This window comes from Bos indicus x Bos taurus, chromosome 19, assembly GCF_003369695.1.
Source record: "Bos indicus x Bos taurus breed Angus x Brahman F1 hybrid chromosome 19, Bos_hybrid_MaternalHap_v2.0, whole genome shotgun sequence".
NCBI classification, from domain to species: Eukaryota; Metazoa; Chordata; class Mammalia; order Artiodactyla; family Bovidae; genus Bos; species Bos indicus x Bos taurus.
In genome coordinates, this window is record NC_040094.1 from 53,262,899 (window position 1) to 53,288,463 (window position 25,565).

General features: G+C 43.1%; 1 protein-coding gene across 3 annotated transcripts in view; it reads right to left on the minus strand.

Annotated features, from left to right (window-relative positions):
* Positions 1 to 25,565, minus strand: part of LOC113877699 (E3 ubiquitin-protein ligase RNF213-like) — a 122,222-nt gene that overhangs the window by 60,930 nt on the left and 35,727 nt on the right. For all 3 annotated transcript variants that reach the window (XM_027518079.1, XM_027518077.1, XM_027518078.1), the window contains 11 exons: positions 24,503 to 24,759; positions 19,698 to 19,895; positions 16,391 to 16,613; positions 15,826 to 15,881; positions 14,559 to 14,712; positions 11,555 to 11,719; positions 7,640 to 7,729; positions 6,511 to 6,633; positions 5,340 to 5,520; positions 3,612 to 3,785; positions 2,059 to 2,208 (listed from right to left, as the gene is read on the minus strand). In XM_027518079.1, coding sequence (XP_027373880.1) covers positions 2,059 to 2,208; positions 3,612 to 3,785; positions 5,340 to 5,520; positions 6,511 to 6,633; positions 7,640 to 7,729; positions 11,555 to 11,719; positions 14,559 to 14,712; positions 15,826 to 15,881; positions 16,391 to 16,613; positions 19,698 to 19,895; positions 24,503 to 24,759 — 1,771 coding nt within the window. The remainder of the gene's footprint in view (positions 1 to 2,058; positions 2,209 to 3,611; positions 3,786 to 5,339; positions 5,521 to 6,510; positions 6,634 to 7,639; positions 7,730 to 11,554; positions 11,720 to 14,558; positions 14,713 to 15,825; positions 15,882 to 16,390; positions 16,614 to 19,697; positions 19,896 to 24,502; positions 24,760 to 25,565) is intronic.

Consider the following 25,565-nt stretch of genomic DNA (forward strand, 5'->3'; position numbering starts at 1 on the left):
TGCTGGAATTTGGGTGATGAAATAAGGAGGATTGGGCTGAAAGTCTGCATAACAAGTCATCAAACAGGCTCATTTTCATCCCAACCCATTCCATCAGCAGGCTGATGGCACCTCCTCCACCCTGGCATGCAACAACAGGTAGTTTATATTCTAGAGAGGCTCTAGAGGGCTCACAGAGGGCTCTCTGGATTGGGGGGTTTCAGGTACATGGCGGAATAAAGGCATTTCCAGACACCTACACTTCGTCAGGAAGCTAACAGTTGGTATGTGCCACTAAATTTGAAAAGCTAGAAAGGAGAAGAGAGGACACAGGGAGTAGAAGGAAGGACTGGGGCTAGATACGCATCTTAGATGCTGAGAACCCTCCAGCCCTCATTGCTGTCTTGAGTCCTAGAGACCTGGCAGGCAGCGCTATATCTTCCAGGCAAGAGACTGGTGATCTGAGCAGCCCAAGAGAGAGGAGCTAAAGATACAGGCTATTTCAAAGCCTAGCCACCCCACCCGCAGAATCCCCGACCAGGGCGTTAGTCCCCCCTCTTAATATAAACATATAAAAAAGAATTCTAGACAAAGGAGTAAACCCTTAAACATGAAAAATAGACATTAAAACATACCAAGAGATAAAAGTAACTTGGAGGAAAGAGGAAACTCTTTAAGAAAAAGAAAATCTCTAAATCAAAAATACAAAAAATATTAGAAAGATATGATACTATCACCATGAACCAGAACAGGATAGTATGGAAAAAGGATCACTCAAAGCAAAAAGAGTTCTTGTAAATTAAATAAAAGAAAGAAGAAAAAGTAAAAAATTTAATGGCAAGCTTAGAAAGAAAACTTAAGAGATTGCTCAGAAAACAGAACAAAACAAGACATGGAAAATAGGAGAGAAAATATATGGAAGTTAGATGACTATTCCAGGAGCTCCAATATCCAACTGTAGATTCCAACAAAAGAAAAAGTAATCACTTAACTAACACAAGAAGCTTCCCCAAAACTCAAGGACTTGGATTTCTAGATTACAAAGACCCACTTCAGTATGCCCAGTACAGCAGATGGGAAAGAGATCCATTTCAAGGAACATCATTATGCCATTTCAGAATAAGGGGGACAAAAAAAAAAAAATCTCAAGAGCATCCAGGGAGAAAATATGTCATCCACAAAGGATGAGAATCCCAGATCAGATCATATCAGATCAGTCGCTCAGTCGTGTCCAACTCTTTGCGACCCCATGAATTGCAGCAATCCCAACCTACTCTAAACAGTGACCCCACAGAGACAATGGAGCCACAAACCCCAAATCCGGAAGGAAAGATCTGCACCAAACAACAGATCTCCTGTGAGGGCAGACATTTTCAAATAGGCAAGAACTCCTGGGCCCCTTACTCAGGAGAAACAGAGTGTGTATTTCACTAAAACACAGGAGGGAGAGCAGGGAGCCATAACACCCAGGATACAGATCCAGCTGAGAAGAGAGGCAAGATACCCCTAGGATAGCTTATCTCTGGTTTGGCAATATTCTATCTGAAAAAGCCAATGAATCTCCTTTGGAGGAAATTGTTGGTAAAGAGTCTGGCATTGAATTAAAAAAATAAATACATTGAAAACAAAGCATAGGACAAGATGAGAATTTTAAATCTAGAGAAGACAGTTTGCATAAGAAGTGGGAGAGAATAATGGCTCGGGTGTAAAGAGTGTATTTACAGAGTCATGACATTTAAACCCTGAAGGCTGATGAAATTATGATAAAATTGGAAGGAAGTGAGATTGGAAAGGCTATGTGTACAAGACAGAAATTGGAAAAACAAGGAAATCTAAACCCTAATTTTCCATAAATGATAATGTTTAAACCTGAAAAACCAAGAAACAGGCTATTTAGAGCTATGTCAGATAATTACCAAAGAATTTTTAACTTTATTAAAAATTAACACATTAGAAAAAGCCTCCCCCCTCCAAGATAAAGGGCTGCTACTCTGATATGTTTTTAATCATATTATCCTTTGACCCTTCTCCCCTGCGGACCTTTCAATTTTGTTTATTTTAATGCTTTAAGAATATCACCTTTTATCACGTCTTTTACTCTCCCACACAACTTCAGGAGGGAGTCAACATTTGTCCTCTCTTTCTTTAGAGTGAATAGTTCAATCTTCCTCAGATTCAGCACTTTTTCCATAGGGTGTTTTTTGTCTTGGGCTAAAGAACTTTTACTCTCTGGAAAAAAAAAGAAAGGAAAGGAAGTCAGTAGAACAAAGAAATATCCACTTTGTGGCAAGCCATTGCTCGAACCTCCCGTGAGTGTGCTCCACATGCTGGGCTGTGTGGAGGGTGGTGCCAGAGCCTGAATGCATGGCTACTCCAAGATGTCCCGTGTCAGTCAGTAGGAATAAAAACAACCAGTACTCTAATGTGGTCAGTATTTGATCACTTCCCCTAATTTTCCAAATAGGGAAAGGAGTATGTCAAGGCTATATATTGTCACCCTGCTTCAGTCAGTCAGTCAGTCAGTTCAGTCGCTCAGTCGTGTCTGACTCTTTGCGACCCCATGAATCGCAGCACACCAGGCCTCCCTGTCCATCACCAACTCCCGGAGTTCACTCAGACTCATGTCCATCGAGTCAGTGATGCCATCCAGCCATCTCATCCTCTGTCGTCCCCTTCTCCTCCTGCCCCCAATCCCTCCCAGCATCAGAGTCTTTTCCAATCAGTCAACTCTTCGCATGAGGTGGCCAAAGTACTGGAGTTTCAGCTTTAGCATCATTCCTTCTAAAGAACACCCAGGGCTGATCTCCTTTAGGATGGACTGGTTGGATCTCCTTGCAGTCCAAGGGACTCTCAAGAGTCTTCTCCAACACCACAGTTTAAAAGCATCAATTCTTTGGCGCTCAGCTTTCTTCACAGTCCAACTCTCACATCCATACATGACCACAGGAAAAACCATAGCCTTGACTAGACAGACCTTTGTTGGCAAAGTAATGTCTCTGCTTTTCAATATGCAATCTAGGTTGGTCATAACTTTTCTTCCAAGGAGTAAGCGTCTTTTAATTTCATAGATGCAGTCACCATCTGCAGTGATTTTGGAGCCCAAAAAAATAAAGTCTGACACTGTTTCCCCATCTATTTCCCATGAAGTGATGGGACCAGATGCCATGATCTTCATTTTCTGAATGTTGAGTTTTAAGCCAACTTTTTCACTCTCCTCTTTCACCTTCATCAAGAGGCTTTTTAGTTCCTCTTCACTTTCTGCCATAAGGAAGTCAGTAGAACAAACAAATATCCACTTTGTGGCAAGCCATTTCTCGAACCTCCCGTGAGTATGCTCCACATGCTGGGCTGTGTGGAGGGTGGTGCCGGAACCTGTATGCATGGCTACTCCAAGATGTCCCGTGTCAGTCAGTAGGAATAAAAACAACCAGTACTCTAACGTGGTCAGTATTTGATCACTTCCCCTAATTTTCCTGAGGATTAGAAGCCATCCCCTGACAAGTTCCTGGAGAGAGAAGCCATCATAAAGATGAAAAAGATCACCTCTCCATAAGACACACAGGCAAAGAGAGATGCTTCTGAGCTCCTAACTCCTCAGGAGCCTGAAGTCCACATCTCAACGTGATACTTACTTAACTGCCAGATGTCAAGGAACCGATCCATGTGTTCTAGGATCAGCTCCAGGTGCCCAACTAAAATTGTTCCATTGATGAGGTCATTTGTAACTTCTGTGAACACAGAGCCTGCAGTGGCCATCAACTTCTTGCCTTCCTTGGTAATATTTGCTAATATTTCCTTGTTGGTTCCTGACCAAGTTAAGAAGAGAGTTAAAACGGTAGGCACCCCACTTCCTTCCCACTTTAATGGATTGCTAGTACCTCCTATTGCTCTGCCCCAACTTTCATATAATAAAGCAAACTCATTCTGTATTCCCAGGTATAATTCTCACATTCTTTAGAGGGCAGGATTTTCAAACATACTTAGTTTAACCACCAGAAATTTTCTTTCCCAGTAATATTAAGATCAAACATTTGGGTCATGTAATTAAAATCAAATATAGAAGCTTTATTCACAATTGCAAAATCTTGGAAGTACCCAAGATGTTCCTTAGTAGGTGACTGGACAAACCATAGTCCACCCACACAACTGAATATTATTCAGTGGTTTAAGAAGTGCGCTACTAAAAGGAACCTTTGATGCATATCGTTAAGCAAAAGAAGCCAGTCTGAAAAGGCAACAGAGAGTATGATTCCAACCATGTCCCTTTCTGGGAAAAGGCACAACTGTATAGGAGAGGAGAGGGAAGGAATGAACTGCTGGAAACAAGGAAGTTTGAGGGCAGTGAAACTGTACCATAGGATATGGTAACAGTGGATGTACATGTTAAACATTTGTCAAATCCACAGGAAGTACAAGAGCAAACCCTAATGTAAACACTGGACTTTACTTATTCATAACATATCAATATTGGCTCATCAGTTAAAACAATGGTACTGAAGCAAGATGTTAATAATAGAGGAAATTGTGTGTGTTGAATGGGTAGATACGGGAATACTCTGTACTTTCTGCTTAATTTTTCTGTCAACTTAAAACTGCTCTAAAATATGAGGTCTGCTAATTTAAAAGACAGAAATGGAATATTTTCAAGTGAGTAGCTTTTAATAGACAACAACAAAACAAGAAGAGCCAAGTCAATCTTCTTATTTGATAACTACAACAACTCTGGCATGAGAGGAACTTGGGTTTTTTGTTGTGTTTTTTTTTTAAGACCGTCTCAGTAATTAGATGAAATTGACACTCAAAATAATCTGTGGATTATTAGATCTGAACCTATGACTCACACATAAACCTGAATATAACATTTTTAGGGCATACACATTTCCCCTCTTTGGTCACAAACTCTGGGGTCATGGAGGGTAGGGGTGGGAGAATCAGGCAGTACTTAGTTTTTGCTAAGGTCACCAGTACTGGACTGGTGACCTTACATGGATCTCAGAATAATAAAGACAGGGCTTTAGATACAGACACACTGGGTTTGGATTTCAGTTCTTAACACTTATTATCGGCGAGACCTTAGGTAAGTCACATTACACTCTCCACCTCAGCTCTTGGTCTGAGGTTACTACGTCAGCCCAGTAGCTGTTAGTATAGCAGTTTATTTCATCAATGGTGGCTTTCAGTGTTAGTTCTCAATTATAATACAAGATACTCTGAGCCTTCCTGGGTCTGTCCATCCAAGCTGCTTCATTTTGGCAAACATCAACCCGATCTAACTGACTAACAGATCAAATACTCTGCCGCCAATCTTGAGTCAGGAGGTACCACTGGACAGATGCTCCAAGCACCCTCCATGAACATACCATATAACTTGAAGAGGTGCTTGATGTCTGGCCACGTGAGCAGGTGATTCAAAACCCCACCCATGTCCTCTACAAACTCCCCTCTACTTGTTGGCCAGGACTTGGTGATCACAGCAGACACAAGGTTGCCACATTTTTGCAAGTCATTATAAGAGATTTTCCCAAGGATGCTGGTTTGAGACTATAAAAAGATGAATAGAGAGAGGGATATTTAGAAGGTTATATGGTTGATTTACTTTTTAATAAAGAAGCAAATTACCTACCCAACAGCATTTCAGAAGTCTCTCATAACTAGTTTTACAATGCGTCAAAAAGCCAAAAGAGTAAATAAAATACTTAACTTTTCTGAGGGCATTTCCCTTTTCCTGTCCACTGTCTCCTTAAGATTGAACATTGGGGATGTGGAAACAGGTAGCCACAGACAGATACTGACAGAACCCACAAATTACCCCCCTCTTCTCTCGCTCAGTGCCATTTTTCTTGGAACTTTCACATTATTAAAAACATTAAACATAATACTGCGGCTGCTAAGTCACTTCAGTCCGACTGATGTCCGACTGATGTGCGGCCCCACAGACGGCAGCCCACCAGGCTCCCCCGTCCCTGGGATTCTCCAGGCAAGAACACTGGAGTGGGTTGCCATTTCCTTCTCCAATGCATGAAAGTGAAAAGTGAAAGTGAAGTTGCTCAGTCATGTCCAACTCTTAGCGACCCCATTTGGTATTATTAACTGTAATTATTTTAAAGTTGTCTACAAACAACACACATTTTAATTCTCTTTCTAAGTGAACTGATAAAATCTTTTCAACTCTAAACATTTTTCTTCCATAATGCTTTGTTAACCTTTGGGGTCTTTTACTGCATGGTAAGCAAGTGATAAAGCTAAGGGTGGGTGAGTGGCAATGATAATAATGAGGCATTTAGGAAAAGCCTGCAAGATTGCTAGAGATTACATGTGAGCTGCTATGATGCAAAACAGCAGCAGGAAGCTGAGCAGCATTTCACAGAAGGGGTAGAGTACTGGATTTCAGGGTGGGGAGGGGTTGCCCAGAGCCCATTCTTTGCTTGGGTGCAGAGTCTCGGAACCAGCAGTGCTTAATAGCCTTTGGCTGGTGATGTCAGAAAGCAAGTATGCATCCAAATGCGGTTCTGAGTGGGAAAGGTTGTTCACCTGGCAGACCGAGCCCACGGCTTCAATGGCACACATCTCAAAGCATTTCGCCACACTGTCTTCTGCACCTGCAGCAACCCAGTGAGAGCTGCAGAAGGCCAAAATCCGGGAGAGAGGCATCTCCTGCAAGACGGGAAGACGAGGGTGTGAGAGCTTAGGGGTGCGACAGTCTCAGACCCTGTGCAATGCAAACACCCTAGTAATTTTCACTTTCCTAGTGTCGTATCAGCTCCCTATTACTGTGGCCTTCTTCCCATCCCATGAGAAGCATGTCCTCCATGCTTCTAACCATTAGACCAAAAGGGCCAAAATAACCTACTTAGCAGAAAAAGCATCCGGCACAGCAGCTTGCAAAAAGCAAGTGAAACTGAAAGTGAGAGTCGCTCAGTTGTATCCGACTCTTTGCGACCCCATGGACTATACAGCCCATGGAATTCTCCAGGCCAGAATACTGTAGTGAGTAGCCTTTCCCAAGGGATCTTCCCAATCCAGAGATTGAACCCAGGTCTCCTGCATTGGAGGCAGATTCTTTACCAGCTGAGCCACAAGGGAAGCTCAAGAATACTGGAATGGGTAGCCTATCCCTTCTCCAGCAGATCTTCAGGACTCAGGAATCAAACCAGGGTCTCCTGTATTGCAGGCAGATTCTTTACCAACTGAGCTATCAGGGAAGCCCGCAAAACATGGGTAAACTTTTTAAAAAGATTTCTTCCTTGCTTCTCTTTTTCCTAAAAAGACCCATTTAACAATTACATATAAGACTCATGTGTTTTTAAAAAGCTGAATCTTCTAGGGTCACAGGCCTCAATTAAAAATGGAGAGCACTTTTGTGTTTTCCTCCAGTTGTCACTGGGTTAACAGGGCTCTTGTCACCAACAGGCCTCTTAGAGCAAAGAGCACATAGGCTTAGTTAGTGCCTATTAGAGCTTCACACAAGCCAAAGTTCCCCTGGTGGCCAGAAACTGTGCCCTTATTCTTCTCTGGGATACCATCTGTGGTCGAACTATTAAGGCTGAATCAGAAACAGTCACCTGAACCCCAATCCCTGTCCATTCAAATGCAGTCATCACAGGTACTGGCTAGTCCACGTGATCTGGTTCCAAAAAGAACATCCCCTGCCTTTCAGTACCTGTTTGAGCCTCCCTGCCATGTCCCCCAGCAAGGATTCCTTCCAATCATACTCCACGGGGAAGTTTATTTCCACCAGTCGCCTCCAGACCTGCAAAATCCACAAGTAAGGGACAGCCAGTAAGACAGCTAGATGCCACTGTGGAATTCTATGAAAGAAGACAATTATGGTAAGACAAAGAGCACAGTGCTTTGAGGACACATTGGTTCAGACTCATTTTTGTCCAGTTGTCTGCTGCGTCAGTGGTAAATCAGGGCAACCCACTTTAGCCTTATAAAACAGAGGGTCCTGAGGGGGCTGGGTCACCACTAAGGTCCACTACTGCTCTTCGTCCAGAAAGGATTTCCCTCCACTGTTTTAATTTCAAAGAATTTCAAACTTTAGAGAAAGTTGCAAGTAACAGCATAAGGACACTCATACCTTCAGCTAGACTCCCCAACATTTAAAGTGGCTGCTCTGTCTCTTTCTTTTTTGTGCTCCCTTTAGTCTTTCTAGAAACAGGCACTGTCTCTGCTGAACCAGAGTTGCATATACCATGCCCCTTGGCCCTTGCGCAGGCATTCCCAACCCCATGGCCCTTCTACTACACACAGTAGTACAGGTGTCACTCTGAGGCCCGTTCACTCAGGTGACATCTTCCTCATCTTTCTCCCTGCCCACATTTTGCCATTGTTCACTAGTCAACTGACTGGGTCCAGGGTCCAACTGAGGGACACACGGCATTATCATGTCTCCTTTCTAGAGGAGTTCTCCAGCCTTTTCTTTCTTCCTTTATGACAGTGAAAACATTTTTTTGCTTTCCCGTTATGGTTTATTACAGGATACTGAAGGTAGTTCCTTGTGCTATATAGTAGGATCTTTTTTATCTATTTTATACATAATAGTTTGTATCTGTTAATACCAAACTCTTTAATTATCCTTCCCCCACCTCCTTTCCCTTTTGGTAACCAACAGGTCTATTCTCTATGCCTGTGGGTTTATCTCTGTTTAATAAATAAGTTCATTTGTGTTTTATTTTCAGTTCAGTTCAATCGCTCAGTTGTGTCTGACTCTTTATGACCCCATGGACTGCAGTACACCAGGCTTCCCTGTCCATCACCAACTCCTGGAGCTTGCTCAAACTCTTGTCCATCGAGTCGGTGATGCCGTCCAACCGTCTTATCCTCCATCATCCCCTTCCCCTCCTGCTGTCAATCATTTCCAGCATCAGGGTTTTTTCCAATGAGTCATCGCATCAGGTGGCCAAAGTATTGGAGCTTCAGCTTCAGCATCAGTGCTTTCAATGAATATTCAAGTCTGATTTCCTTTAGGATTGACTGACTTGATCTCCTTGCTGTCCAAGGGACTCTCAACAGTCTTCTCCAACACCATAGTTCAAAAGCATCAATTCTTTGGCATTCAGCTTCCTTTCTGGTCCAACTCTCACATCCATACATGACTACTAGAAAAACCATAGCTTTAACTATACAGACCTTTGTTGGTAAAGTAATGTTTCTGCTTTCTAATATGCTGTCTAGGTTGGTCACAGCTTTTCTCCCAAAGAGCAAGCATCTTTTAATTTCATGGCTGTAGTCACCATCTGCAGTGACTCTGGAGCCCAAGAAAACAAAGTCTGCACTGTTTCCATTGTTTGCCCATCTATTTGCCATGAAGTGATGGGACTGGATGCCATGATCTTAGTCTTTGGAATGTTGAGTTTTAAGCCAGTTTTTCACTCTCCTCTTTTACTTCATCAAGAGGCTCTTCAGTTTCTCTTTGCTTTCTGCCATAAGGGTAGTGTCATCTGCATATCCAAGGTTATGATATTTGTGTTGTATTTTAGATTCTGCATGTAAGTGATAGTATTTGGTATCTGCCTTTTTCCATCTGACTTACTTCACTTAATATGATAATCTCTAGTATGATACTAGAGATTACTCATTTCCATTACTTATTTTGATATTCAAATTGCCTCAGATTTGGCTAGTGAGAGCCCCCCAAGGCTAGCTTCTGTTTCTTTTTTTTTTTTAATGTAATAATCTTAGATGAACAGAAATATTGCAAAGATAGTACAGAGACTTCCAATGAACCCGAGTGCTAACACTTTACGAAGCCATAGTACAGTTGTGAAAACCAAGAAATTAGCATTGATAGATTATCATCTGGAGAAGGCAATGGCAACCCACTCCAGTACTCTTGCCTGGAAAATCCCATGGATGGAGGAGCCTGGTAGGCTGCAGTCCATGGGGTCTCGAAGAGTTGGACACGACTGAGCAACTTCACTTTCACTTTTCACTTTCATGCATTGGAGAAGGAAATGATAACCCACTCCAGTGTTCTTGCCTGGAGAATCCCAGGGATGGGGGAGCCTGGTGGGCTGCTGTCTATGGCGTTGCACAGAGTTGGACACGACTGAAGTGACTTAGCAGCAGCAGCAGCAGATTATCATCACCAAAGCCACTAACTTTATTTGGATTTCACCACTTTTTCCCACAATCATTCTTTTGCCCTCCAGGGTATATCCTAGGATATCACCTGGGTCCTGTCTGCTTGTGAAATGTCACCACTTGATTTCAAGTACTTTTACTTTATGGTAATACACGGTGTTTCAGGCTGGCCTTGCACTTCTTCAGCCCCACCTTTAGAATCTGCTGTTCTTTCCAGAGGCACAGGGGTTTTTCTGTTTTGTGTTTTAGAGGGAATGGCACTTAGAAGACATGGCTGGGTGTGCTCACAGACCTGGGTGTCACCATCTCTAGGCCCTTTCAGTGGATGGAGCTAGGAAACGTTGCTTTTTACATCATGAGTTCACACTACACCTCTAGCTCTTTTCAATAGGCCTCCTTTCCCCTCCCCTGCTCCACATGTTCCCTCCTCCAATGAGAAAGAGCCCAAGCTTCCAACAGCAGCAACCCCTGTGTCCATCTGCCCAGCCTTACAGTACACACAACAAAGCTTCAGACTTGCTACACTCATTCCACTCCCAACTACAAAACTTCCAAACCAAGTGCAAGATTTATGTATGTTTTTTCTGTTTTGACCTTAGACTCTGTCCCTGTGAGGGTGAGTGGTCAGAGTTCTGGGCTCTGAAGTGAAGTGTTAGTTGCTCAGTCGTGTCCAACTCTGTACGGACCCATGGACTGTAGCCCACAGGTTCCTCTGTCTATGGAATTCTCCAGGCAAGGATACTGGAGTGGTTGTCATTCCTTTCTCCAGGGGATCCTCCAACCCAGGGATCAAACCCAGGTCTCCTACATTGCAGGCAGATTCTTTATCATCTGAGCCAGAATACTGATGCTCTGGGCTCTGGGTGTTCACATCAATGATCTTCTCCCCTTGGTGTGGACAGGTAATATATCTGAATAAGACTGAGATGTGGTGAGAGTTATCTGTTTTTGTTCATACACAGTTTCAGTGATGTGATTTTATGATGATCTCATTAAAGTATCCCTGGAAGACAACAGCCTAAGTCAGAGGGCCACTTGCTTGGTTTGTTCATGGCACTTTCTAGAACTATGTCCTGGAGCCAATAGCTTTAGGCCCTTCCTCCTCCTCCTCCCCAGCATAAGATTCTGTCCGCATCTCAGTTTCTGGAAGCCCTCCCTGCCTCCCAACCTTTTGGGTCTGATTTCTAATTTCCTCACCTTCAGCTGCCGCTCAGCCCAGTTTCCCTTTCATGGAGGCCTTGCTCTCATCTTATTTTCTACTGTCAACATCATAACCTGACCCATAGCCTCAGTACAGCATCAGACGCGAATGCCCTTCTCCACCAGCCACCATGTCCCAACAAGCTCTGTCTCCCCATCCCGCTGCCTCACCACTGATGTGGGGACCACAGTCCACCCACTAGGGAGCCCATGCTCTCAGTCCTGTTAGGGCAGCAGCTGTCCATTCTGCAGAGGAGACCCCTGTGTCCCCTGCACTGGACTGGCTTACCTCAATCTCCTTGCTGTAAGCAAAGGTGACAGATGAACCAGTCTGGAATATGCTCATTGTAAACATTTTCCGAAGCCAAGATTTTGTAGCAGCGAGGGTCCCCTGGAAGACCGTTTTTACTGAATTCTTCTTTCCAGTTTCATTTCCCAGCCCTGCTGCTGAATCCTGTCACCACAAGAGGGAGACGGAGTTGAATCAACCCCACATGGCAAACCCAAAGCATCATCCAGATACTTTTCCACCCGCCTCTGCGGCTGATGCCACCTGAGCACCCAGCAGAGCCTGCACATTCACAGAACTTTCATTTCCCCGGTGTTTCAGGTTCACTCTGGGTGGACAGCATGGGAGTCGAGGTAGAAGCACTGGCATGGATGCCCCCTCAAGTGACCCCAGGCAACTATAACAGAGGCGATGCTGCCTCACCAACCAGTAGACCTCCTGGACTCTGAGTGGAGAAAGGCTGACAGACAAGGGAGAAGGGTGCACCACGGGCTCAGAGCTTCCAGCAGCTCAGAGAGCCAAGCTCGTGAAAACCCTGTCCCTGACTGACATGCTAGGGCCAGGAGGAAACCCAAATCCCTACCCTGGTGCTCTTTCCTTGAGGTTCTCCATTCATTCCCACCCCCTGAAAAGCCCCTTTTCCCGGGGGTTGAGGGCTCTAGGGATAGAGATTCCTCTTTCCTGTTCTCCTTCCCTTTCTCATCAGAAGCATCTTTACCACAAAGTGGATACAGCCATCAGCTCCACTTAGAAAGAGGCCTCTCCCAGTTCTGATGTGTATTCTCTTTTGCTTCAACCAAGTCCCACAGATTGTGTAAGTGCCAAGGCCCCCCAAACTGGATCTGCTGGTGTCACTCCCTCCTTCCAGAGATGGTGGGCCCAAGGGCTAGAGACATCATAGTGAGGCTGCTGCCCAAGGAGCTGATTGCTAAGTGGGAGACCAGTACAATCAGTAAACAGGGCAAGTAACAAGATAGGAAAGGCACATATAGGGTGCTGGGGACTTCCCAACAGCTCAGATAGTAAAGAATCTGCCTGCAAAGCAGAAGACCCAGGTTTGATCCCTGGGTCAGTAAGATCCCCTGGAGAAGGAAATGGCAACCCTTTCCAGTATTCTTGCCTGGAGAATTTCACAGACAGAGTAGCCTAGTAGGCTACAGTCCATGGGGTTGCAAAGAGTCAGACACGACTAAGCAACTAACACATAAAGGGTGCTGTATCCAGTCTTGGGTGTGTTTGTGGGGGCAGGTTCTCCCCTGAAAGATTCAGGGAGCTCTGGGCAGAGTGTGAGGGGTAGGCTGGGTTATGTGTGGGCAGGGGTCCAGCTATCCTGGGAGAATAGCACACAGGATATGGGTGGTGTGGGCCAGCAACAGTTCTCAGCTGAAAATGGGACATGCTGGCCCAAACTGAAAGTCACCAAATGGGCCAGCAACTTCTCCAATGATCCAGAAACTTTGGCAGGGTGTGCACGCCATCTGCAATCTGCCCTAGCCTAGACCCAGGCTCCATCTCCAGCCAGGCTAGCCTACCTGCAGAGCAGCAGGATCCTCTCCTCCCTGACACGCACATGCTGCTCTCTCACTCTGTGGGAACGCCAGCCCCTGCAAAGGCCCCGTGTTCCCAGGGCACCTTATGGACATTCCAGTTTAGTGTTAACCCACTGTGCTGCAATTATGTGCTCACTGGACTGCCCCCTCCTACGCATCCCTGCTGCCAAGCACCTCTCTTCTCCATCTGGGTTGCCCTGCAACCAGCAGCAACCCAAGCCTAAAAATCTTCTTAGAACTTTCGCCTTTGTTCCTTGTTTTTCTCCACCTGATATCCTGTCAATCCTATCAACCCTTTATATTGGCACATAACCAAAAGCGTTCAAAACTTCTTCATATACTTTGGTTTTATTTAATTTCAGTTTTGCAAAGCTTTTGGTTTTTATGGCACATTTAGAGAATTTGGACCAGACTGTGGTTACACTAATCTGAGATCCCAACCAATGTTCAGGATAGTTATTTCTGCAGGGACATATACCATAAGTAACTAACAAATTTCACATTTCTTGAACACAGTCTATCTAGAAGTTGGCACCTGCCTAGGATGGTTTAAACAATATCCACTTCAGGAAAAAGCAATCATCCTACCAATGTTTATTTTTAAATGTTCCCTTGGTATTTTTTTAAAAAAGAAGAGCTAAAAGGAACAAAGATAAAATACACACTCAATTATATCACTAACGTCACAGTTCTGACTTGTCAAATGGTCAGTCTGAATAGGAAATCATCTATCACCTTCATGTGGAAGCTCAAACTCCACCGGCTGAAGACCACACAACAATGGGATAAATGAGCTGTGGACACATGCAACATCACAGATGGATCTCAGAGATGTGCTGAGCAGTGAAAGCCAGACACAAAAAAGGACAGAGTTCCAAGACAGGTAAAACTAACTTGTGGTGGTAGTAATCAGAAGACTGCTTACCAGTGGGAGGTGTGGAGGGAGGGGGCCCAGAACTCTGGATTGTTCCTACAGCTTGATGCAGGAGGTGGTGCTTGTGTGGAAAGGCTCTTAGGTATGCACTGAGGTGTGTGGACCTTGCTACTGTATTTGAGTTTCAGTGAACAGGAAAAAGGCTCAGGTGGGAAAGACTAGGCATGAATATGCACTTGGGTGGGGAGATTCTTGCTTGAAGTCCTGGCCACCTGCTGGGCTCTTGAATTTACCCAGTTACAGCTAATACTCTACACTTGAAGTCCTGCACTGCCTCCTTCCTCCGTTCTTCCCTCTAATGTAAGCCCCGGAGGGCAAGCATGCAGATCCTGGTTCACCAAAATAGCCTCGTGAGCAGAACAAAAGCCGGCATCAGTATGTACTGACACATCTGATGGCGGAACCAGCTGCTCTGTCGTTCCAGCAATCCTAGAATCAGCCTATCTCCTTTTTGAATAGAGGATGCCTCAGGTTCCATAGCTCTGCTGGGTATGGCATTATGTGTACATGTTCCACTTACCACTACAGGTTTAAGTATAATAATTCTGCGAACAATCTCAGCAGATAAGGCAGGCATCTCATAAAACGTGTGGGCTTTTGATATTCTGCAGGTAGTTTCGTGAAGTTTCAGGCACACAGTCAAGTAGGACTGTATCAAGGGCTCCTCAAGAATCCTAACCCACAAAGAGTTGAGAGAAATGAATGAAGTAATTTAGGAGGAATTAGAAAACAGTACCCATTATTCATGACAAGTTCCTGCCCTTTAAAACGCCTACAAGGGAGGCATGTACTTGATCCCATATAGGATAACATCCAGAACATTTCCATTAATTTTGAAATTGTGACTAAGATAAAAAGGAATAAAACTCTTTTTGATTTGCCTCCATGGTCTGAACTATTTTAACAAAAGCAAGTTAAACTATTTCCAAGTGTATTCCTTTGTTCGAAAAAAATCTTAAGGATGGATATTACCAAAGATTCAAATACCATACAATTTTTTAAAAAAAGAATCTGTAAGCTACAGCGAGGGAAAAAAGGAAAGAAATGCTAGAAGCATATGTCCTGTGCATGAAATTTCTTTCAGTTCTGAGTGGACCTGCTTATTGGCTGCTACATGACCAGAGCTGAGAGGTAGAGAGCTGATCAGAGGAGGGTTTAGAAGGTGGCAAGAGACAGGAATTACTGGGGCGATTCTGTAATACACAGAATTAGATGGGGTCCATGAAGTCCCAGGTGCTTAGTGTTAATGAAGATCTGACACTCCCACCTCCATCCTGAACACTCTAAGAATTCAGGTGAGGTCATCCTGGCAGTGCTCCGGGAATCTAAAAAAATTACCTTCTCTCCCACATTTGTTCATTTTGTACACTGTGCTTCCAGGGTGTCAGAGCTCACACATATTTGCAGGAGCAAATGACTTCAGATCATTATGGAAAGCTACCTTTGTATTTATTTCCAGCTTCTCTGACTTGCAAAAAAAATCTGAAGACTAAATGCTGATAAGATGCAGGACACAAGCATGAATATGTAATATGATGATAATCACTTAAAAATAAATGACAAAAATGCACAGGAAAAAAATTAGATGAAAATAAACTGAAATGTTAGCAGCTGATTTCTGTGCTCTTCCCTTTTTAAAAAAGTTGGATGATTACATCAACACCTTGAAAAAAAAGTGGAATATATATTAATTTATGGCCTTACATTAATGACAGCAAATATGGCATAAACCCAATCATAAGGGATAATCTTGTACAAGAGAGATTACCTTTTACTTTTCTACTTACTTTTCCTGATAAATATCCAGAAGGTACAACAGCATTTTAAAAGTATTCTCAATACTCTATGGTGGGGAAGAAAAGAAAAAAGGGAAGATTTAATCATGATGCCACTATCTTTGCTAAAACAGAACCAAAAAAAAAAAAAAATCCGACATAATAAGGCATAATACTTTTCTTTCTATAAACAAGCTTTAAGGGGCTCAAGTACTAATCTTATACGTGTTACAATTAAAACTTAGGATTTAAAATTAAACCATTTTCTCCTCCCCAAATGGGAAAGGACAATAGCAATTAGGAAGTGGACCAGCATGCAGGATAACTTCTAACCCTGACTTGCACAATCTCACATATCCAAAGGCTGTTGTTTTATTGAATTTTGTTTACTGAAACAGAATAAACTCAAGTAAATTAACCCCTTACCCTAAGAAATATTGACTCTTCCCAGTTCTCTTATATCTAAGTGCTTTACCAGATCAGGTTTTCAGAAAAGGAAAATCACAAACTCTGACTGATTAGTTTTTGACCTGCTTTTGTTAAGCAAGGTCTCAAGAGCCGATTCCAGACAACAAACCTCAAGGTTTCTTTGAGAGATTTCCTGAAGTCCGTGCAGACGGTACCAAGTCCCTAGAAGACAGTCCAGGACACGCGGGGGACACTGACTCAGGTAATCAATGAGGTGTTCCATGTAAGGAGTCAAGTTACTCAGAGGAAGCAAACTGAACCAGGATCGGAATAGATATTTATCCACATTCAGCAAATATCTGTTTTTTTCCATTAGCTGGAGTAATTGATTCCTTATAAGGGAAAATTGGAACAGAAAAAAAGGGTAGCAGTGAGATCGGTAAAAGAAACAAAGTTAATTAAAATTATGTTAGAAGGGATCTAGAAAGCTCTGATTTCAAAAATAATTGAAATGCCAACAACTCGATCAAATAAGAAGTAAACAATAATATATTAAGAATTCAGCAACATGGATGAACTCTAAGGACAAGATGCTCAGTGAAATCAGCCACTCACAAATGAACAAATTATTTGATTCCACTTATGTGAGGTCCCTAGAGAAGTCTGATTCATAGAGACAGACAGCAGAGTAGTGGGGACCAGGGACTGGTGTTGGTGGGAGAATAGGCTACTGATTATCAAGAACACAGTTTCAGTTTTACAAGATGGAAGGTTCTGGAGATGAATAGAGGTATGGTCGCACCACAGAGTGAATGTACTTAACACCACTGTGGTGGTGGTGTACACTCAAAATGATTAAAATTATAAATGTAAAATTTACATCATTTTACAATGATGTAAAATTGTAGGTTATGTATATTTTACCACAATAATAAAAAAATTCACCAAGAATTAAGCATTTTCAATACATGTATATGCATGGCTGAGTCCCTTCGCTGTTCACCTGAAACCATCCCCACACTGTTAATCTGCTATACCCCAATACAAAATAAAAAGCTTAGAAAAAAGAATTAAGTATTTTCCAGCTTTATTGAAATATGGCATATAACACTGTAAGTTTAGGGTTGATTTGATACACTTACATACTGCACAATGATTACCACAGTAACAATACTTGATCCCTGCATCCACTGTGTCATACAGTTACCATTTCTTTTCTGTATGAGAATCTTTAAGATCTAATCTCTGAGCAACTTTTAAGTAAACGATATAGTAGCAACTAGAATCACCAGGTGGTACATTAGCTCTCCAGAATTAATTTGTCCTCAGAATACTGAAGTTTGTATTGTTGGACAAACATCATCACTTTTCCCCACCTCCCAGCCCTGGTAATCACCATTCAACTCTCTGCTCTTGTGAGTTTCACTTTTTTCAGATTCCACATATGGGATATCATATCTATAGTATTTGCCTTTATCTGCCTTATCCCACTTAGCATAATGCCTTCAAGGTCTATCCATGTTTTGCAAGTGGCAGGATTCCCTTGCTTTCCTGACTGAATAATATTTCATCATGTATACATATATACGGTGTGTATATATATACTCATATATATGTATACACACATACACACCAGTTCTTCTTTATCCATTCATTTACTGACAGACGCTTAGGTTGTTTCCACATCTTGGCTATTGTGAATGATGCCGCAATGAACATAGGGGTGCAGATATCTCTTTGAGATATTTATTTCATTTCCTTGGGAAATACACCCACAAGTAGGATTGCTGGATATGGCAAAAGCTCTTGGTTTAACTTTTGATGCCATTTTCCATTGTCGGTGTAACAATTTAAGAACTAAGCATGTTGATGCATGATGCCCTGGATTCTACATGAACCCAGTTCAGGGAAGGTCTTTAAATTATTCTGTTCTGTAACACTGTCCTGGACACCCAAAAAGATGACAATGTGAAAGAAAATACTGTACAGCAGAGTGCCACAGAACTGATACAGGTTACGAGAAACACGTGGATAAAGCTTCACTACATACTAAAGGCCACTCTTGCCTGAAAGATACAATATTTAAGACCAATGCTAATGTTTGTCATTCTCCAGCTAAATTTCTTCTAGACAGTTGGTCTCCAAGATAAATGACCCTTGAAAGTCATTTAAAGTATATATAATTTTATAAATAATCTTAATTTGGCTTTAATTTCAAAAGATTTCAATAATAGTGAGGAAGCAATAATTTAATTTAGCTTGCTCACTATTTCAGTCCCTAAAATCCTACAGGCTAGATCCTATTAGACTGGGGAGAGCAGATGAGACTTGGAATAGTTTCTTTGACAAAAGACAAAGTAAATGGGGAATGTTCTCTGTGCTTGGTAATAACTGCTAATATTAATTTTTGACTGAATTTGTATTTTTTATTTAGTTTTTGTACTTAAATTTGATTTACCATTTTCCTTTTACAGACTATGCTTTCTGTGTCTTCTCTAAAAAGTCTTTGCTTACCTCAAAATAGTATTTCACTGTGTACCTACAGAGTGCAAAGCCACTAATCTTTTTCGATTCCACTTTCAGGAATTTATCTTGAGGAAATAATTGGACACGGAAAATTACAAAGAAGTGCATCAAAACATGCTTACAAAGCGAATGTGCAGAAACAACCCAGGTGTCCAGGAAGAGAGAACTAGGGAAATAAAATTTGCAACACTAAGCAGTCATTACGATAGGTGTGTATTTACTGGCAAAAATAAAATCATTCATACAATTGATACAATACACTGTTAAGTGAAAAAAGGAAGTTGGAAAACAGAATAAAACAGGATAAATGATCTATTATAGAGGCAGAGAGTGGGGGACAATTGGACAAAACCAGACAAAAGGCACAAATTTCCAGACATAAATAAGTGCCAGTGACATAATGTATAACATGATAAATATAATTAACAGTACAGTGGATTATACATAAAAGTTGTTAGAGTAAATCCAAAGAGTTCTCATCAAAAAGGAAACTTTTTTTTCTGTTTCTTTAATTTTGCACCTATGGATGACAGATGTTCACTAAACTTATCATTGGTCATCATTTCATGGTGTAAGTCAAATCATTATGCTGTATTTCTTCAACAGTGCTGTACCTCAATTATATCTCAATACAACTGTAAGAAAAATAAATAATCTATCTTTTGTGGTTTATTTTTAAATATATAAAGCACCCACATAGCCACATTTGGACACAGCTCTGCAAATACACAGGCCAAAGTGTATGATTATCTCTGTGGTTGCAGGCCATTTTTGTAGTTTTCCATTTCTTGCATGTTTAAAACTTTTTAAAGAAGTAATTTTAAAGGAAGCAATATATTACTTCCATCACTAGAAGGAGAGGTAAGTGGATACTGGAAGTCCACTGGAGATCTTGGAAGCACAGTTATGATTCTAAAATTTACATACATGAGTGCAGGTCCAAAACTTACTGATCTGGTCTTGTTTCCCGAAACTCCGAGAAGGAGATGCCTTCAAGGGCTGCCCAGGTGTCCTCAGGCTGCGTGACTGAGCCCTGGGCTGGCGGGGACAGGTCCATGCAGTGGTGCAGCACAGGCAGGGCACACACCCAAAAGTCAACCTTTTTGTCCATGCACATTTGGCACAGGTTTACCAAGGACTGTCGCCAGCTAGAAAGGGAACAGAAATGGACATGAGTCCAGGATGGCCAATGTGAGGCTCACCTGGGGGTCTGACATCCATTAGGGAAGGGACAGCTCCTTGCACAGAGCAGAAGAGCACTCTGGGTATCTGACCAGGGAGAAACCTCAGGGCTCACTGGGCACCCAACAAAAGTGTCAGGCACTGAACAGGCCCTCTTGCAGCCCCAGAGAAAACTCCCAAGGGTATCCTTCCATTCTCCATGATAGTGGGAGAGACATAGTTTCAGAGAGGCTTGTGATCTGCAAAAGGTCCCTGGTGTAGAGCCGGGGCTTGAACACAGGTCGTCTGGCAACAGTAAATCTAAATACGAAGCACCTTTTTACATCTAAGTGGGGAGCCTACAAATAATACATGCCACGTTCCTTACAAACACATGTACCTTTGCCAGCATTTCTTATCTCTTTCAAAATTTTATTAAATCCTGGACAGGATTTAACTGGATGTTTAAAATTTGTAAAACCAGGAGGCAAGTGTCCGTTAAGACTGGATGCTCAGAGAAGGCTACCCAATATTATTCTTGAGTTCAATTCAAACAGCTGCAGAAAAAAGACCTGGGGATCATCAGAGGGTTCTGGGGAGGCGTCTCCACCCAGTGAAATATAAGTGTCTTCGAGACAGGCCACAGCCTCCGCGCTCCCAGTACTCCCAGCACTCCCAGCCCTGTGCAATGGGCACAGCAGCGACTCCTAAACTGGGAACAACAGAGGCTGAGGCCACGGTGAGGGCATCCACAGTACTTCCACAAACATCTTCGAGTCCAGCTTCATTGTCTTACTATGACCCATCCCCCCAAACACAGGCCCACGGGGCTAAGACATGATACACCTTGCGTGCGTGTATGCTCAGGCGCTTCATTTGTGTCTAACTCTTTGCTACCGTATAAACTGCAAGAATACTGGACTGGGCTGCCATGCCTTCCTCCAAGGGATCTTCCAGACCCAGGGATCAAACCCATGTCTCCTGCATTAGCAGGCAGATTCTTTACCACTGCACCACAGGGGAAGCCCATCAGTCAGTCAGTTCAGTTCAGTCGCTCAGTCATGTCCGACTCTTTGCGACCCCATGAATTGTAGCATGCCAGGCCTCCCTGTCCATCACCAACTCCCGGAGTTCACTCAGACTCATGTCCATCGAGTCAGTGATGCCATCCAGCCATCTCATCCTCTGTCGTGCCCTTCTCCTCCTGCCCCCAATCCCTCCCAGCATCAGAGTCTTTTCCAATGAGTCAACTCTTCGCATGAGGTGGCCCAAGTACTGGAGTTTCAGCTTTAGCATCATTCCTTCCAAAGAACACCCAGGGCTGATCTCCTTCAGGATGGACTGGTTGGATCTCCTTGCAGTCCAAGGGACTCTCAAGAGTCTTCTCCAACACCACAGTTCAAAAGCATCAATTCTTTGGCGCTCAGCTTTCTTCACAGTCCAACTCTCACATCCATACATGACCACAGGAAAAACCATAGCCTTGACTAGACGGACCTTTGTTGGCAAAGTAATGTCTCTGCTTTTTCAATATGCTATCTAGGTTGGTCATAACTTTTCTTCCAAGGAGTAAGTGTCTTTTAATTTCATGACTGCAGTCACCATCTGCAGTGATTTTGGAGCCCCCCTAAAAAAGTCTGACACTGTTTCCCTGTCTGTTTCCCATGAAGTGATGGGACCAGATGCCATGTTCTTAGTTATCTGAAGGTTGAGTTTTAAGCCAACATTTTCACTCTCCTCTTTCACTTTCATCAAGAGGCTTTTGAGTTCCTCTTCACTTTCTGCCATAAGGGTGGTGTCATCTGCATATCTGAGGTTATTGATATTTCTCCCAGCAATCTTGATTCCAGCTTGTGCTTCTTCCAGCCCTGCGTTTCTCATGATGTACTCTGCATAGAAGTTAAATAAGCAGGGTGACAATATACAGCCTTGACGTACTCCTTTTCCTATTTGGAACCAGTCTGTTGTTCCATGTCCAGTTCTAACTGTTGCTTCCTGACCTGCATACAGACTTCTCAAGAGGCAGGTCAGGTGGTCTGGTATTCCCATATCTTTCAGAATTTTCCACAGTTTATTGTGATCCACACAGTCAAAGGCTTTGGCATAGTCAATAAAGCAGAAATAGATATTTTTATGGAACTCTCTTGCTTTTTCCATGATCCAGCAGATGTTGGCAATTTGATCTCTGGTTCCTCTGCCTTTTCTAAATCCAGCTTGAACATGTGGAAGTTCATGGTTCATGTATTGCTGAAGCCTGGCTTGGAGAATTTTCAGCATTACTTTACTAGTGTGTGAGATAAGTGCAATTGTGCAGTAGTTTGAGCATTCTTTGGCATTGCCTTTCTTTGGGATTGGAATGAAAATTGACCTTTTCCAGTCCTGTGGCCACTGCTGAGTTTTTTCAAATTTGCTGGCATATTGAGTGCAGCACTTTCACAGCATCATCTTTCAGGATGTGAAATAGAATTCCATCACCTCCACTAGCTTTGTTTGTAGTGATGCTTTCTAACCCCACTTGACTTCACATTCCAGGATGTCTGGCTCTAGGTGGGTGATCACATCATCGTGATTATCTTGGTCATGAAGATCTTTTTTGTACAGTTCTTCTGTGTATTCTTGCCACCTCTTCTTAATATCTTCTGCTTCTGTTAGGTCTATACCATTTCTGTCCTTTATCAAGCCCGTCTTTGCATGAAATGTTCCCTTGGTATCTCTAATTTTCTTGAAGAGATCTCTAGTCTTTCCCAATCTGTTGTTTTCTTCTATTTCTTTGCATTGATCGCTGAGAAAGGCTTTCTTATCACTTCTTGCTATTCTTTGGAACTCTGCATTCAGGTGCTTATATCTTTCCTTTTCTCCTTTGCTTCTCTTCTTTACACAGCTATGTGTATGGCCTCCCCAGACAGCCATTTTGCTTTGTTTTCCATGGGGATGGTCTTGATCCCTGTCTCCTGTACAATGTCACGAACCTCAGTCCATAGTTCATCAGGCACTCTATCTATCAGATCTAGGCCCTTAAATCTATTTCTCACTTCCACTGTATAATCATAAGGGATTTGATTTAGGTCATACCTGAATGGTCTAGTGGTTTTCCCTACATTCTTCAATTTGTCTGAATTTGGCAATAAGGAGTTCATGATCTGAGCCACAGTCAGCTCCCGGTCTTGTTTTTGCTGACTGTATAGAGCTTCTCCATCTTTGGCTGCAAAGAATATAATCAATCTGATTTCGGTGTTGACCATCTGGTGATGTCCATGTGTAGAGTGTTCTCTTGTGTTGTTGGAAGAGGGTGTTTGTTATGACCAGTGCATTTTCTTGGCAAAACTCTATTCATCTTTGCCCTGCTTCATTCTGTATTCCAAAGCCAAATTTGCCTGTTACTCCAGGTGTTTCTTGACTTCCTACTTTTGCATTCCAGTCCCCTATAATGAAAAGGACATCTTTTTTGGGTGTTATTTCTAAAAGGTCTTGTAGGTCTTCACAGAACCGTTCAACTTCAGCTTCTTCAGCGTTATTGGTTGGGGCATAGACTTGGATTACTGTGATATTGAATGGTTTGCCTTGGAAACGAACAGAGATTATTCTGTCGTTTTTAAGATTGCATCCAAGTACTGCATTTCAGACCCTTTTGTTGACCATGATGGCTACTCCATTTCTTCTGAGGGATTCCTGCCCGCAGTAGTAGATATAATGGTCATCTGAGTTAAATTCACCCATTCCAGTCCATTTCAGTTCGCTGATTCCTAGAATGTCGACATTCACTCTTGCCATCTCTTGTTTGACCACTTCCAATTTGCCTTGATTCAGGGACCTGACATTCCAGGTTCCTATGCAATATTGCTCTTTACAGCATCAGACCTTGCTTCTATCACCAGTCACATCCACAACTGGGTATTGTTTTTGCTTTGGCTCCATCCCTTCATTCTTTCTCCACTGATCTCCAGTAGCATATTGGGCACCTACCGACCTGGGGAGTTCCTCTTTCAGTATCCTATCATTTTGCCTTTTCATACTGTTCATGGGGTTCTCAAGGCAAGAATATGAAGTGGTTTGCCATTCATTTCTCCAGTGGACCACATTCTGTCAGACCTCTCCACCATGACCCGCCCGTCTTGGGTGTCCCCACGGGCATGGCTTAGTTTCATTGAGTTAGACAAGGCTGTGGTCCTAGTGTGATTAGATTGACTAGTTTTCTGTGAGTATGGTTTCAGTGTGTCTGCCCTCTGATGCCCTCTTGTAGCACCTACCGTCTTACTTGGGTTTCTCTTACCTTGGACGTGGGGTATCTCTTCACGGCTGCTCCAGCAAAGTGCAGCCACTGCTCCTTACCTTGGACAAGGGGTATCTCCTCAAAGAGATACATCTCAAAGCCTCTCAAAAGCAAGTACTCAATAGAATGTGTAATAAAATGAAAAACAGTACATAGACTAGAAAAAGGCTAGACTGATAAACACTGAAATGACAATAGTGAGTGGTAAAATTACAGGTCATTTTTTTCTTGTATGTTTTCATCCATTCTATGACAAGCTCTTATTTTTATAATCAGATAAACACCATGAGAGAGCTAGGAAATCTTTACACACACACATACTACCTCTGAGATGTTTCCAAGATGTGTTTCAGGTCCCTGCAAAAGGCATCTGGTGATGTGGCATCTGAGTGAAGGAGGTGACAGAGTGAGGCCAGGTCTTTTTCCAGTAAGAAGAAGTTGAATTTTTCCACTAACAAAAGGACAATCATGCCCATTCTCAATTTACTCTTCACTGGGCAGTCTTCAGGCAGAGGGTCCCCACCGGTTTTCAGAAATGGTGCCATTTTCTTTGTCAAACACTCCCACAGGTGCTTCCTCACCTGATCCCAGGAGAAAAGGAAAACACACAACCATGGCATTGAACACACCAGAGGTGTCAGGACCTGCCTGTCACTGAGCTTCGTTTCCTGTGAGCTGGGGAGGGCCCTCAGGAATGAGGGGCAGGGAAATCTCTGGGGAGGAGTCACCCTCTACCTGCCTCCCCACCAAACCCTGAGCATCCCCTTGCCCTGGGACTTTGGGAGGTACCACCAGTGGTACATCCAGAGGCCTCAGTATGCCGGAGAGGATCTCAGGTTGGGGTCCTGAGCCTTATAAGAGTTCACTAGTCATCTCAGACGTGGCTCCAGTTCTGTCTCAAAAATGCTTAAGCCATACCACACAGTAGCTGGAGATGCCGTGGAGGAGGATGCCAGTCTTCTTGTTGTGGAAGGAAAGGGCAGGTGAGGAGGTAGGACCAGTAGAGGGCAGGTGAGGAAGTGGGACCAGGTAGTGGAGGGGAAGGGTGGGACCAGGCATGGAGGTGGGTCTAGAGGAGTTGAACTGAAAGTGTTAGTCCCTCAGTTGTGTCCTACTCTTTGTAACCCCATGGACTGTAGCCTGCCAAGCTCCTCTGTCCATGGGATTTTCTTGGCAAGAAAACTGGAGTGGGTTGTCATTCCCTTCTCCAGGGGATCTTCCCAACCCCAGGATTGAACCCAGGTCTCCTGCAATGCAGGCAGATTCTTTACCATCTGAGCCGCCAGGGAAGCCCTAGTGAGGACGTGGGAGGAGACAAAAAATGAGGAGGACAAAGAATTCCCTAGTGGTGGCGCTAGGAGACAAGAGGCTGAAATAGCCTGTCCCC